Source organism: Aquila chrysaetos, chromosome 1, assembly GCF_900496995.4.
Source record: "Aquila chrysaetos chrysaetos chromosome 1, bAquChr1.4, whole genome shotgun sequence".
Lineage (NCBI taxonomy): Eukaryota > Metazoa > Chordata > Aves > Accipitriformes > Accipitridae > Aquila > Aquila chrysaetos.
The window spans coordinates 84,478,010-84,493,189 of record NC_044004.1 but is presented as its reverse complement, the minus strand read 5'-3'; the positions used below and the strand labels follow the sequence as shown (position 1 = coordinate 84,493,189).

The 15,180-nt window shown below is 41.8% G+C and overlaps 1 protein-coding gene across 2 annotated transcripts in view; it reads right to left on the bottom strand.

Moving 5' to 3' along the window:
* Window positions 1–289: 289 nt before the first annotated feature.
* The window catches only part of G3BP2 (G3BP stress granule assembly factor 2), a 31,226-nt gene continuing 16,335 nt past the window's right edge, over window positions 290–15,180 (bottom strand). The window contains exons 5-12 of one of the 2 annotated variants that reach the window (XM_030026414.2): window positions 14,767–14,857; window positions 13,696–13,798; window positions 12,004–12,184; window positions 10,926–11,024; window positions 6,349–6,451; window positions 4,107–4,235; window positions 3,795–3,913; window positions 290–3,268 (exon numbers count right to left, since the gene is read on the bottom strand). In XM_030026414.2, the coding sequence (XP_029882274.1) occupies window positions 2,996–3,268; window positions 3,795–3,913; window positions 4,107–4,235; window positions 6,349–6,451; window positions 10,926–11,024; window positions 12,004–12,184; window positions 13,696–13,798; window positions 14,767–14,857 (1,098 nt within the window). In that variant the 3' untranslated portion in view covers window positions 290–2,995. The remainder of the gene's footprint in view (window positions 3,269–3,794; window positions 3,914–4,106; window positions 4,236–6,348; window positions 6,452–10,925; window positions 11,025–12,003; window positions 12,185–13,695; window positions 13,799–14,766; window positions 14,858–15,180) is intronic. The other variant, XM_041128225.1, reaches the window with a different exon arrangement.

The window sequence follows — 15,180 nt, the reverse complement described above, 5'->3', positions numbered from 1 at the left end:
GCCCGGGCACGGTTTCTCAGGGGCACTGGCAGGGCTTCCGGCCCTTGTGTCTTCTCAAGCCAGCGTCCCAGGAAAGGAGTTTATACAGCCACGGCAAACCAGAGCTCATCGACTCCACTCAGGTCAAACGCTTCAACCGAACTATGTGATGCTGCGCTACTACGGCTTCCCACCGCCATCTGACAAGCCAGCAACAGTGTTCTTAAGAAAGCATTTTCTGTACAGCAAGGGATGAAACAGTGCTCTACAGCGACCTGCATTCAAGAGAATTAGGGACATGGATAAATGCTGCAGACATCAGTAGTTTATTGGTATGTTTAGTCAAAACACATTCAGAATGGAAACTTAAAAGTAAAAATACTTTCCACCTGCAACAATTAAACTAGAATCTACTAGCATATAATGCTTGACACGTTACAGCAATAAAGATGGTAATCCACTGTCTTGTATACCTACTAAAGCCAAGATGGTCAGCCAAGTTTGTTGAAATAGAACCGTAATGACAAAATACTCCCACCATCCACAAATCAGCAACTAACAGTAATGGTCAGTGAATCCCTTCCTTTGCTCTAAGAGGTACATTTACTATAGAGAGGGTTGAGAACACGTAAGAGTCCACAGTACAGCAGGTGAGCTATCACCATGTAAACTTCTCTGGATGATGCTCCAATGGTTGTTCATGTCACTTAAACAAGAAGCAAGCCAGAAAGCAGAATGGCTCAGTAGCTCTTTTTAATACTCCGGTTTTTGTTGCTGAGATTATTCCCAGTGCCATCTGCCATATAACTGAATTAGGTGGCAGCAAAACAGCACAGTACTACAAAAGGAAAAAAAAAAAAAAAAAAAAAAAGGCTACACAAAACACACTGGTGGCAAACTGCTAACCCATGACAGCAATTTGTCTGAAGGCTTCAAACCTAAAGTAGCGGTGTTGTGTGGCCAGCAGTTCAAGTACAACAGATTTCCAGGTAACAGCTGAAAATGCAAGACCTTCAACAAAAAACTGAAATATGAAAATGGAAACTGGTAGAAATGTGCCCCAGAAAAAAAAAATGTATGAAAATAGTGCAAGACTTACCATCAAACACAGAAGACCTCGAGTCTGGGAGAAAACAGACAGATGCCACTTCACTTTGCCTAACGTATCAGAAAAATATGTGCAAAATCTTCCAACTTACTCAAAAACAGCAAATGATTGCATAATCCAGAGACAGATTGCTATGATGCCCTATCTGCTTTTGCTTGAAATTGCCAGTATTTTATTTGAGGTCTTCCATGCTTAGAAGCAGCTTTAAGTGGTCACACTTTTGCACAGACGCACACGCAAACACCCCCCCCCACACACACTTTTACTCCTGACGCCTCAGAGCCGGGCGCTTGCTGCACACCCCGGCATCGAGCCGAACTGTACTGTCTGCTGCAGCTGCAGTTTATGGGAATGCGCTCCAGAACGTCATCCAGAAACAGACCTCTCCACTGGAAAAACCCACCAGTCAAACTGAAGAAGAGGATGTCTCCTTTCTATCTTTCAGTCCGGAGCCACGTAAGTGTCAACTTCAGCTGAGAGTTATGTGCAAAATGAGTAAGAGTTTTTTAAAAAGTGCAACTGGAAAATGCAATTACTTAAGAGCTGCTGTTTTGTTCTCAGAAAATTGCAGTATCCTCGTTTGATAAGCTCACCCTCACAAAGGATGCTCAGTTCTACCGATTACGAGCTGGCCAAAAGCGTTCACTGTTCTTGACTGACTTCCGAAATTCACATCCAAGAGAGATTTCAACTCTGTTTTCTTTAGCTTTGACATTGATAAAAGAGAAGAGACAACCTGGAGACTACTTGGATGCCTTCTTCCTCCCTTCCCCCCCTCTGCAAAAAAACAGGCGAACTTGTTAATTGAAGAGCAAGGTGGATGATAATTTTAGCAACGTTTACTGATTGAAAGATACTGCAATTTTTTTTAATACAATTTTTCAATGACTTCCTTTAAATGCTTTGCAGCCGATTGGCTTTGCAGCACAGTAATTCATACACTATACTGTACAAAATCACCAGCAAGACTGGAATGATGTATTCATAGAAGGCACCATCATGCTTATTACATTACCAGAGAACTCAAATACAGTCAAGACAAATTTCACTGTACAATGCTTATCGAAGGGGAAAGGGGAAGGAGGAGTGTGTTGAGCAGCCATCCCTGTACTGAAGAGGGGCAGATAGAAAACCTGACGTGAGCTATCAAACTTGTTGCGTACTCAGGGCTACAACTTTGAAACTCTGGGTTCTGTTTAGTTTACAGCTAAATGGATTTCTTCTGGAATAAACTTGTAGTCTTATTAAGGTTTGTGTGTGTACATATGTTGGTCACAGCAAGCAGATCAGATGCCCGCATCGTTTCACAAGCTATTCTGTCTGAATAAGAGGATGAAAGTTTTTTCCTCCGATGCCTCCTGCAGGTGTCAATATAAATGAGTTCAGAGTACCCATTAGTGCATTTTGATGAGCGCGTAAACACGAGTTTGTTTGGAGCCGAGTGTTCTAAGAAGGAAAAAAAAAGGCAAGCTTCTCCAATTGCACAAATTGCACTATTTGTGTTTCCAACAGTAATAGGCAGAAACAGTAACACTTACACAAAATGTGCAGCAGAGGGTTTTTGACTGAAAGGACCTGAATTCTATTGGGCATGTCCTTTAGTTCACTTTTGTTGCAGATAGTTAACCGGTCTTTTTTTTTTTTTTTTTCCTTTTTTTTTTTTTTTTTTTTTTTTTTCCAGTCCTCAATTCTCCAAGTCTACATTTATAAATTAACAGTGTGACTCCTGTTGTGAAACTGGGGAAAGAACGTCCACCTCAATTTAAACTGGAAACCAAAGGATGCTTTCACATCAAAGAAATTATCAGAAGGGCTGTGTCACATTCCAAAGCCAAAAAAAATTAACAAGAATGCAAACACGATGGATAATGTACCACTGCCAAGACTGTCTGCCCACAGTGGAGATTTTCAGCGACGCTGTCCAGTGAAACGGCCTTCCATTTGCCCGGTTCCTCGTCCAGAGCCAAGTTTCTGTGCCATGCCACCTCTCGGAGGGGGTCCTCTTCCGTCACGGTCTCGCATCATGCCACCACCCACTATTCCACGGGGACCCCCAGGGCCTCTATCATTGCGACGAATATCCCTACGATCATCGCCTCCACCTCGGGTCTCTCTTTCACGAGCGGCTCTTGTTTTTTTCTCTTCTACGTTCAAGCGCACCTCACCCCGGAACATAATAGGCTTATAGGGAAAAGTGTTCAAGGCACACGTTAGTCACCATTTCACAAAGTCCATTTATAAAAGGCACACGAAAACACTGCATTCGCTGCATGCCTCAGCCTACCTTCACTTACAAGCGGAAGACAAAAATTAACTGTTAACGGCTCCCTGCAGCACACAACCTTAGCCCTAGAGGTCTACAGTAAATGGAAGAGCACTTCTAAGTTCATTTGGCATGCAAGGAATTAAAATGTCTTTCTCAAGTAAGGGCAGGGTTGTCTTTGGCCTCTTCACTGCTGGCTTTAGCCTTTTCACTTCAGGGCTAAAGTTCCTGAAGAACTGCTCTGCCAGGTCTCACTCCCACATACTAGAAATGAAAACCGCTGCTTTCTCCTCTCCAATTCCTCAAGTCACAACCACAAATAACCTCACTCCTTTTTCTCACCCCCAGGACGCAGAATTCAGAGACCCACGTGATGCCCTTGAAAAGGTTACGTACTCGACTTTCAGCTTAAAAGGATCTCTGAAAGTAAGCGTCGATACTTACTTTTGCAACTAAAATTCGCTGGACCGGCTCAGAATCGTCAAATACCACGAAACCAAAGTTAGGCAGTTTTCCTCCCACTCCTTTAGTATTTATACGAAGTTCTACCACATTTCCGAAGCCTGGGGAAACACAAGGGAAAAGCAATGTTAATCAAAAAACACAGTGCCAGCTCTACCACCCCTCGGCTTGTTCCAGACAACACCTGTAGTGTCACATCATGTAAAAGTTCCCCTGTGTGGCCCTAAGTGAATGTTATGTAACTTTTCAACACAATTTTTCTTCTTAGTCTCTGCAGCTGAAATTGCTACTTACTCATGAAGAACTCTTTCAGTTCACTCTCATCGATATCATGTGGCAAGTTCCCAACAAAGAGCTGGTGGCTGTCTGGATAGCGAATTATTCGACGATTATCCGACTCATTCTGTTCCATGTCCCCCCTCCCTGTCGTCAACAGAAAGAAGGCAGAGCCACTGAGGTTAGAAGATGTGTGTAGATTCAGATGAACACATCTACAAACAGCACCAAGCACGTTCGCTCAAAAAATTCTATACCTTCCGCTCTTGAGCTGATGTTTACCATAGGTGACACAGCAGGGAGGATACTATCTCCCTCTTTACATAGTCCTGACAATTTTGTAATAATACCACAAAGTATTTTTTTTTCTTTTCGTGTGGTTTCCCTGGTTAGGTTAAATAAATCCACGTTAACTAAAACATCTAGCATACTGGGGAAGTTTGTTCAAGAGGTTCTTGTTATATCTTCAATCATCATACTGAAGAGGAGCTCACTACCTATTAAATCGTACTTTTAAAAAGATTTGGATTTAAGTCAACTCTTCATCAATTCTGTAGCACAATAACAGTATCCTTACTTTGGCACTCATATTAAAAACAATGTTTGCCAGTCAACTCTTCTGGCTTTCATCTTCCACCATTTTGCCCCAGATACAAGTGAGAGTTCCTTATGTTCTCTCCAGCTCAGCCAAAGTATTAGTACGCTTAGCAGCGTGCAAGATAAAATCTTTCCCAGTATCAACTTTACTAAATCATTACCTGCCTTGCAGGATGACAGTAGCGCAATGTTAGCCCTTTTGTACCTGAGGTATTACTCTGTAGATACGTACCCCTTTCTCTCCTCTGCTTCCCCTACAAGCCCGTTTACAGCAACCTTGCTAGCTCGTTTGAAAGATTTCCTTAAACAGATAAAACAGTTCACTGACTTCCTTTGACAATAAGACCATAGGGCTGAAGTTCTACCATTTGGTCCACTGAGATTTCAGCTTTTTCTGCCCTGCCTCTGCTACGCCCCCAGCCTAAGATCAGAAATAAAAAGACTGGGGCTTTGTTACATGTTTTCTGCATGACCTCTATTACATCCAAGAGTAGTAGAAATGCAGATTCGCAGCTTGATTTAGCCACAAGTTGCAGCTTTTGCTCCCTGCTGCAGATGACATGTTAAAAAAACCAAGAAATGTTAACCTGTAACAGATGTCACAGTTCTTTCTCAGTGCCTTAAATCCTTTCAGTTTCAGCATTGACCCTGGGTGAAAACATACTTGCACCGATCAAAGCCAAAAGCACTTTTAATCCCAATCCGTACCACCGTTTGGTATGCACTTACTGAAAACCTTCCTTAGAACCAATTTTAGCTAGAGTTGGTGGTGGCGCTGACAGTCGCTGAGACCTAACCATTTCTGCAGGCAGCGCTCTGCCAGCTCCTGCCAGCTTTACACTACCACTTCAGGATCACCGCAAATACCACCCCTCCCCTTAGAACTCGTGACTTATTTTCACACTTAGGGAAGATGATGAACTGATCAACAACCCATAACTCTGGGCCTTTGACTAGATAGCTTTTGCCCAGTGCTGCGCAGAAGTTTGCCAAGCGACCAGGCTGGACTAATGAATGCAACTCAGAAGGCTTTCACCTCTCAACACCACTTCTGACGACTGTTAAGTAACGTGCACGTTTTCTAGCCAGACCATCCTACAGTTTTAGATACTCTGCAGGAGTAAGAAAATGCAGAGAGCTGGCTGCTCATCCACTAAGACAAACATGAGGCAGCCAAACTGAAAACAGTATTTTAGACAATTACACAAGGTGGAAAAACATGTATAAGATTATTAACTGACTGAGGTTGACACAGTGGGAAGGTTTTCTTCCAAAACAAAGCAGCCACAGGCACTTAAGAGCTCTCATTTCCAAGGTTCAGCAAAATTAAAGGACATGGGGGGAAAAAAAAAAACCCAAACCATCAGATTTCCATAGCAGCTTTTCAGAACTGCATCAAGCCACAGGAAAAGTACTCAAGCATATAAGTGAGTGGCCTATTAAAAAACATTTCAACAACACAGAAGCTTGGAAATAATGCCTGATCTTTGCAACAACTCATCACAAGCTTGGCCTCCAAATCATATTCCCCATTTCTAGCTGAAGGCAGTAGGAACAGACAGTTCATTACCAGCCCAATATAATACAGGTATAGACAAGACCCATTGCGGAGGCACCTCTCATTAACTAGTCCCAAGCAGACACGCAAGCTGTTCCACATTACCTGGTCGAGGTCCTCGGGGTGGAAAACCCGGTCTTTCCCTGGGACGCTGTTCACGTACACGAGGAGGTTGAGACTGAGCTTCAGGTTTAGTTTCAACTCTTGGCTAAAACAGGAGGAGAACATGCATTATTAAACACCTGCTCAGTAAAAATACCCAAACCCCCAAAACTCACCAAAACAAAAAAACCCCCACAACAAAAGACACAGGTAAGTGGCATGCACAAAACGAACTCCAGAAGATATACAACCATGTCAATGTGTTTGGGAATACATTTTTTTCACCTCTATAAATTCCTCTGTACCAATCCAGGACTGCAGTGTTCAGTTACCTCTGCTAAACGGTGCAAAGCAAACATCTCTCAATCAGAGCGTCTCCCCAAAACATGGCTAAGGTGAATTTTCCATGTTTGACCAGGCATTGAGACCCCAACGCTCCGTTATTCAAGAATCCCTCAACCTGACTAAAAACCCCGCATAGATGAAATAAAGCTCCCTCAGGCCAAGCTCAAACTTCATGGATTCAGGGGCAGTCCGAGATGAACAGGAACAGATGGGCAAATCACATTTTCCGTCCGAGTCCCTGAGGGATTCTTTTCCTTAAGTGCAGAGCAACTATAAGGGAAGTACCAAAAAGAACGAGGAGAACAAAACAAAAGCCCTCAGAAGTGGAATAAGTATTTCCGATACAGTAAAGCCGCCTGAAATGACAATTTCTACAGGACTACCTGCTGAGGATATTCTGCAACTTTCCTGTTGTCAAGACTGTGATGCTCAAAGTACACCCTTTGTATTCTCAGGAACTAGAACACCTATTCCATGTTTTGCAAGCAAAAAATGCTTTTAAGGATAATTTGAGAAAAAGAGACAGAACAATTAAAAATATTTCTACGTGGCCTGTTGGTTACTGAAGCGATTTCCAACATTTTTTAAATTCCATTTTCTGTACAACAGTCCAGCAGCTGCTGCTGTGCTGAGTTCTTATCTTAGAAAAACAAAATTATCCTTAGGAGCATAAAGAAGAACACTATGCTCCAAGGAAGATTAAACACAAGGACAACGGCTATAAGCCCAGACTGCTGCAGAGAAGTAGTTTATGTTAAACATCTCCCTTATTTTCCTTTAAGGTCTCAAGACAGCTGACAGTTCCAGCCAGAGAGCACCTCACAGGGTAAGATGACTGTATTTTACAGGACACATGCAGGTATTAGGCACCAAATAAATGTTTCAGCCCCCCGATCACTCGTGCTCTACCCAGCTAGGCATTACCTTGCCCTTCCAACATTTCTAGGATCATTTTTTCAATTCCAAGAATAAGCTAGAAAAATCAGCCTTCCTGTTAAATGTTTTTTCATTACACCTCCTCGTGGGTCACTGGAGCTCCCCTGCCATCTTTTACTCACAAATCTTTTACTGCATTTTAAATTGTACCTCGAAAGCAAAACTCAATAGATGCAGACCCCCATTTCTTAGATACTTATGGCTATCAGGCTTAAACACTCGAGTCCTTCCATCAACCATAGCAAAGACTTGCTAAATCACTTAAGTCCTTCTGTTAAATCCCAAAGAACAGTTAACTTACACCCGCTTGCTTTGCATTTTGCTGAACTTCTCATCTATCACACAAACAACAAACAGCTAATCTCATTAGCTGCTTTCTAATCAGTACCATCCCTTTTGACCGAGTAAGACTGCCTCAGTGCTCTCTGGCACTGGCTAAAGAGGAAAGCACTTGCGCAAAACCGCGCTCCCCCAAAACCCCGCAGTTAATAGCAGCATCACGAGATGCCTATTAAGGGCTGCCATTTACAACCCAAGCAGCAGCTAACTGCAACTCTCATTTCACAGAGAGCACTCAAAGTGGACTGAAAGGCACAGAATACGGATTTCAACACACAACGACTAAAGGAGCACTCAGCCCAGGAGCCGAGTGTGCCACAAACCTCAGCCTAATGGAGCTTTGAGAACAATTAAGGAAAAGGTGACGTTGTCCCTTCTTTTCAGGGACTCACATGGGGAGGGAAAGGGACCTCCTTCTGCTACGGCAATGCTACTGGCAAATGACAGCAAAACCAGCCACAAGCCGGCCTTTATTCACCAACTTTGGAACTGAATACCCCCCTGAAACAGAGACGGATGGGACAGAAAGTGCAAGAGAAGAGGCGGCTCCAAACGCTGGTACAATTCTATTTTTTAAATCTTAAAAGGCTTAAAAATTACTCTAGAGTGCGATGACTGCCATAATCAAAATGCACACATCCAAAGAACCAACTAGCCAAGCAAACAAACGAGAAACCACGCTTCACGTGAAACAAAAGAAAAAAAAACCCTCGTCATCTCACCAGAATTCCAGCAGCTAGGTTAGATGCATACCTCAGATAGCTACCACACTGCCTCTGAGGTAAATGTGGACCACACAACTTACTAAAGGCACTCATCAATCACTTCCACAAAGGCGCTATAGATTACAGAAGAGACTATCCAGAGTCCGAACAGATTCAAGGTGGTGAGGGAATGCAGCGTCTATAAACAGACCTCTCCCTGAACTCGCCACTCCTGAGCCAGAAGACAGGAGTCAGGGAGCACCCTGCCTGCCTCCGCCTGTCCGGCACGCCTGTGACAGCTGATGTGTTAACGCAAATGGGAGATCAGAATATCTGAAAATGCTATAAAAAGAAGGCCCAGTTCATCAGTGTAGGCAGGTTGATTTCTAATTGCCCACAAGAAGAAAAAGAGCAAGAAACGCTGACTTGTTTAACTCCACAGCTGTAAGTAAACAGGAGCTGAACTGGTGTATATCCAAAACAGTACATGTACAGTCCTTGGAGGGTTTCTGAGTTCATACTACAGAAGCTGTATTTTTAACTTGATAAAAGATGGGGGAAAAACTGGAGTGACGCACAGAAAGGAATGAGAAGGACAGTTAACAGCTGCTTTGTAACATCACTGATGCTGGCTACAACAACTTCCCAAAGGAGCTACCCACCCACTAGTGCAATCTACTGTCCCCGTTTACATGCACGGTATCTGGCATCAGTGGATCCAAGAGAACAGGAAAGAGCTGCTACTGATCTGTAATCCCTTGTACAAACTGTTCAGGTGCCTTTTCTACCACCTTTCTGTATACCATGTCTGAAAAGCATGCAGGAAAAGGAGCTAAGAACTGACTAATTCTGTCTCCAGAAGAGCTGAGTTGAAATTCTTGCCACTTCAGTATTGTTCAGAGACTTCCACACAGAACTACTTAAACATGAAGTCACAGGAAAAGTAATCTAAAAGGCAGAAAGCATGACAAGCTGCAGAGGCAACACGAAAGAGTTCAAGGGGACATCTATAAGCTATATTTGGCTCTCTTGTACGGATAATTTTAAATCATTTTTGCAGTCATATTACAAAAATCCGTGCTCTCTACTGCAAATAAACCAAAACCAATTTTGGTTTTGCATAAGGAGTATTTATGCTGTACTAGAAAAAACACAGTTTTTACGGCTCAAATAACAGCTAAATGCTCAAAAGCCCTGTTGAAGCTGATGAAGACAGGCTTCCCGTTACATAGCCACTACCTGATTTCCATGACAGCCCTCTCAGACCAAAAGCAACACCATACAAGGTGTTGGTTTTGGGTTTTTTTCTTGTTGTTTTTGTTTGTTTGTTTGTTTGTTTTTCTTTTTTAATATGCATTTGGCTGAAGGGCAATCCTAGACAGGTTCCTCTCTGTCAGTAAAAAATGGAGAAGAAATCAGTGCAAAAACAACAGCTGCAATAACCCAGCCACCCTACTGAAAATTGCAGTCTTTTAAAAATGTTGGACAGGAGTTACCACAACATACAGTGCTTTGGTACACAGCGTCAGTAGAAGAGGTTAAAGCACACATTTTCTATTTTGAGGATTTTTATATAGATGAAGGCAGCTGAATTGAGAGTCTCAGACCGTCTCACACCAGCTTGGCAGGTGCAGGACACAAGCTATCACCCGGTCAAACTTTCTTTCCCCTCCTCACCCAGTCAACCTAGGAATGGGAAGATAGCATTGTCCTGGCAAGGAAATGTGAATCTTCCATTCCTCCCACAGTCATAAGTTGGTACAGGGTTCTGTGACAAATTCATTATAAATGGATAATGAAATCCAGCGTACTTCTGTAGACATTAGCCTTAGAAGGCCATCTTGCACCTTCTCAGAAATGGTGCTATCCCTTTTTACTGCTGGGGCACTTCTGCCAATGAAATACCCCTTTCAAACACACTATAGAAAACTACCATTTTGTGGGGAGGTTTTTTGTTTTGTTTTGTTTTGTTTTTTATTTTCCCTTGTAAACCAAACCATACCCCATTAAGAAAGGTCAAAAAAATTTCAGTAGTGATTTCCTGTTTCCATATGAACAGATTTTAACATCACCATCACCCAAAGTTCCACCTGTTACGTGTACGTGCCTTCGCTTGCGACAAGAAGGTGAGTGCATTAACATTTAAGACACAATTAATTTGTGCAATTTAAGTCAAACAAATTGATCTGTTAATTTAAAAACTGAAGCAATTTGCAGAAGTAATGAGACAATCCGAGGTGTTCACAGATGGGTTACCTGTGAGACTGGTGCTTTAACATGGGGTGGAATTCCAGAGGAAGAAACAGTACCACTAGGAGGCAGGTTTTTACTGGTCACTGAAGCCCAAGAGAAAGCCTGCAGGAAATGCAACAAACCTAGGCTACTAATCATGGCAAACCACTGACATTCCTACAGGGAAACTCGTCTGCTGAAAATACACTTTTGGTTCATATCTGACTATTAAATAACTGTTGTGCAAGCATTACAACGAAGATACAGAAGGATTTGCAGTTCTAGCCATCTGTGGCCTCCAATGGTGTGGAGCAAGTGTGTACCGTGCCCACTACCGCTACCTGAGTGAGCCCAGTTCCCTCAGCATCCCCGGATCACTGCTTTCCATGATGTAACCAAACCTAGGACTGAAAACCCTGTAGTGTTAAGTGTCTTCGCACAAAGAAAGAAAGAGGATGCCAGAAGTTCGAAGTAAAAACGGAAAGAGAAAAAGGATTGGAAAAAAAAAAAAAAAAACGGGAGACACGCTGGAGCTAGAAAATGACCTCTCTCCAGCTTTCACCAGTTCCTCCCATCTCTTTCAAACTACCTCAGTGTAACCATACCAGATGACGCACGGTGTGCCCGGTGGTTTTTTAAGATTAGGCATCCTGCCTCTAAAGGAGACAGTCAATGCCCCCATAGTGATTTTGAACCTATATGGCCAGCAATTTTGCAAGCGTCAAGGCATTATGGTTTTTTCAAGGAAGAGCAGTGGTTCCCATTGTATGAGGTTTTTGTTGGTGGTAGCCTGAGGTGTTTTCTTAGCATATGTTAACTCTACATTTAAAAAGGTTTACACATGCATAAAACCACACACACACACTTTACAAGCAGAGCATTAAATTTACGATAGGTGACTTGAGCAGCGCTTAAAAATAACATTATTTCCTTTTTTAGTGAAACTTCGCATTTTTACAAGTTCAAGGTTCAAGTCTAGCTGTTCATACAGCATGACACTGAGAACAGGTACCAGTCTGGCCACTCAAAAAGGCTAAGTTCAAAACCAAATCCTCCGGTTTACTATCTGCACCTAGAAGCACAGATATGACTTTTAACTAACCTTTGGTGGTTCTTGTGGTAGTGAAACAGGTTCTACAGGAGGCGGAGATGGAGACTTCTCTTCCAGCTCCTCAAGGGTCTTTTCTTCTACTTCAGCTTTCAGCTCCTCGGTTTTTGTTTCAGATTCCAGTTCCGGCTCAGGTTCATGAGACGATTCTTCTAGCGCCTCCTCTATCCCATTGCTACAATAATCAAATGCATTTTATGCAGCTTATCAATTGCTTTGTATTTTATGACTTTTTATAAGCTATGCTATGGTAAAGGCTGGTGTTAAAAAGATCATTCTGTTTCCAGTTGCTACCATATGGTACCTATATATCCAGTACTGTGAGAAGTTAAGCTATACCCCTGTAGTTGTCTACAAAGCCAGATTTTACTCCTGCTGAAGCAAAGACATATTTTACTATTCTCTGCAGAGAATGTGAAAATCACACAGACATATAAACCTTTTAAGGAATAGGTGCTAAACTCAAGAACTGCTGCTCCTAACAGAATAGAAGCACAGTGAGAGACCAATGGAAGACTAAGCTATACACATAAATCAAGCCAATTTTGGAATGAAACCCGCAGCTTATTTACAAAAATCCCATACAAGTCCTTACGAAAGGAGCTGTGAGTCTTGTTTACTGAAAATCGCAGGCAACTTCTTCTCTACTCTGTGTGTTCCAAATGTAAGGGCCCTGAGGTTCTTCACTTTTCTCTTCAGCCATCTCAAAAGCTTACTGATAGCAAATACTTCTGCCTATACAGCTCCTGCCACAGGTTAGCATATGCCTAAGTGACTATCTGGTGAATGTTGCCTTTGCAACTTCTTTCCAATTGGCACAGTAACCCAAAACCAAGACCTGACTTAATGCTTTTAGGCATCAAAAACTTCCTGCAATATCTTGAGCAAGTCACCGCCAGAATTCCAGCAGACTCCCCTCTTACGTAAGATTTCTCATGAAAAGCATTATGTGACCAGCGTTTAGTGTCATCACTGATGCACTTAACAGACGTCATCTAGTGATGTCATATATGTTTTTTTTTTTTAAACAAGAAAACCATGAAGTCAGTTCTGGCCCTTTAAAAAGCATTCCTATGTTTCAAAAAAGCAAAGGGTTTTGGTGGTGTTTGTTTCTTTGTGTTGGGGGGTGTGTGTGTGTGCCGGTTTTTTTTTAATTAAAATGTATTTTTCTTACGAAACATGAAGAAACTTTTTTCTTTCATCTTGTTTAGATGTTAAGACACTCAGGACAGAGATCTATTCTTCCAATAGAGCTGTACAGCAACTTGTCAAAAAGCAGACCTTCCTCTCAGCTTCAAGTGCTACCCAAATTTGAGGAGTAATGTATCATTAACCACCCTTTTGTTAACCCATCTGTTCACATAAATTACATCATATCAACTCACTGTTATAAATTTACATAACAAAGACTCCATTAAGTGTGTACATAAACATAGTTGCTACCTTTTCACCTCATATTTGAAACCAGAAGAGAAAATAACTAACAAACAACAACATCCCCCACTTCCTCTCTCCATTCAAGAAACAATGTTTCAAAATAATATAACTTTAACATAACACAGATCCATATCAAGCTAAGTGTAGTTTCCTAAACTACCTGTTAAATCACATCCAGAATCCGAAGCCAAAGCAATTCTGTCATTTTCATTAAAAAAGCAACTTCATATAACAGAATGGACTTCTTACGTTACAGGATGGTTTTCATAGTAAGTACTGCTTGCATTCTCTTGCACAGGTTCAGGTGATGGTTGTCTTTCCTCCTGCTCCTCTTCCACCTCTTCCTCAGACTCTGACACAAAGAGAAAAACTTCCTTAAACATCTCTGCAAGCGTATACAAGCCAGACTTAAAATAAAAGCACATTAAACTAGTAGTAATCAAAATAAAGCTTCATCAACAAAATAAGGCAAACTCAGCTGCAAGATAAGATAGAAGACCCTTCCACTTGTTCAAGAGGCTTTGTCTCTTACCATTTTCACAAAAGGAGAAACTAGAGACATATTGCTGCTAGAAATTTCTGGCAAGACGGTTTAAGGGTCTTTTAAAGCAGCAGATGCTTTTCATACAGTGGCCGTAAAGGAGAATGATTGCACTATTAGCTCAAAAATCCCAATACCTAAAACTAAAAAGATGAACCTCAAATACAAGGATTGCCTAAGATGCTTTGTTCCACAGAACCGAGGTGAAAAAATTCCAGAAATTATCCAGTGAACCCATGTACATGCATTCTGGTTGTAGTCTGATTTGCTTTGCCTCAGCAAACAGAGGGGGGAAAAAAACACCCAGGTCAAGTTCAGCCCCTGAATAGAGATGAGTTACTGAATGTGACAACGACACGAAAGTGAATTACATGTCATATTTGAAAAGCCAATTAGATTTTTTTCTTCAAATCACTTTTAGGTAAAGTTCAACTGATCAGAGAAATCAAGTCTACCTGATGAAACTAGTGCCAGCAGAAGTACTATTGCTCATGATTTCCATTCTCTGCCAAGCCTCATCCACCCCAAGCCAGTCCAGCCCTTCAAGGAATAAGGTACTACTATGGGACCTTCATTTTACAGAACGTTTTGGACCAGCAGATAGTTCCAGCAACAAAACTTATACTCCCCGCCTCAGCCCCCTCCCAAATTACTATGCTCCATGAGAATGCAATACAGTTCGTCTCTTTCCATGTCCTCTAGACACTTCAGAAAGCTCTCCATAATACATGCTAGAGGAACAACAAAAAGGCAAACTCTACCTGTACAGTTCTTCTCACCTTCATCAAGTTCTCCTTCTGAATCCCCAAATACTTCATCTTCATATCTGAAGATATCATTATGGACATAGAACTTGTTTGGAACAGAACCCTGTAAAAGAGCAACATGCATTTTTTTGCATATATGGTATATTAGTAGCGAACAAGAAGGATGGATTAGAGATATAAGCTTTGGGTACACGCCAACAGCTTGGAATAGGACTATTTCACTAAAACCATTTTCCAAGCGGTACCTCTTCTCTAAGCAAAATTTGAACGGTAACTTCCGCCTAACTGAAAAAGGATGTTTCAAGCAGAAGAAAAACAATTTTGCCAAGTCACAGCAATCACAGATTCTAACTAAAGATTAAGTCCCTCAGTTTCATTGGGGAATTTGAGTTTTCCCTATTACAAAAACTTTACAATAAAAAAACA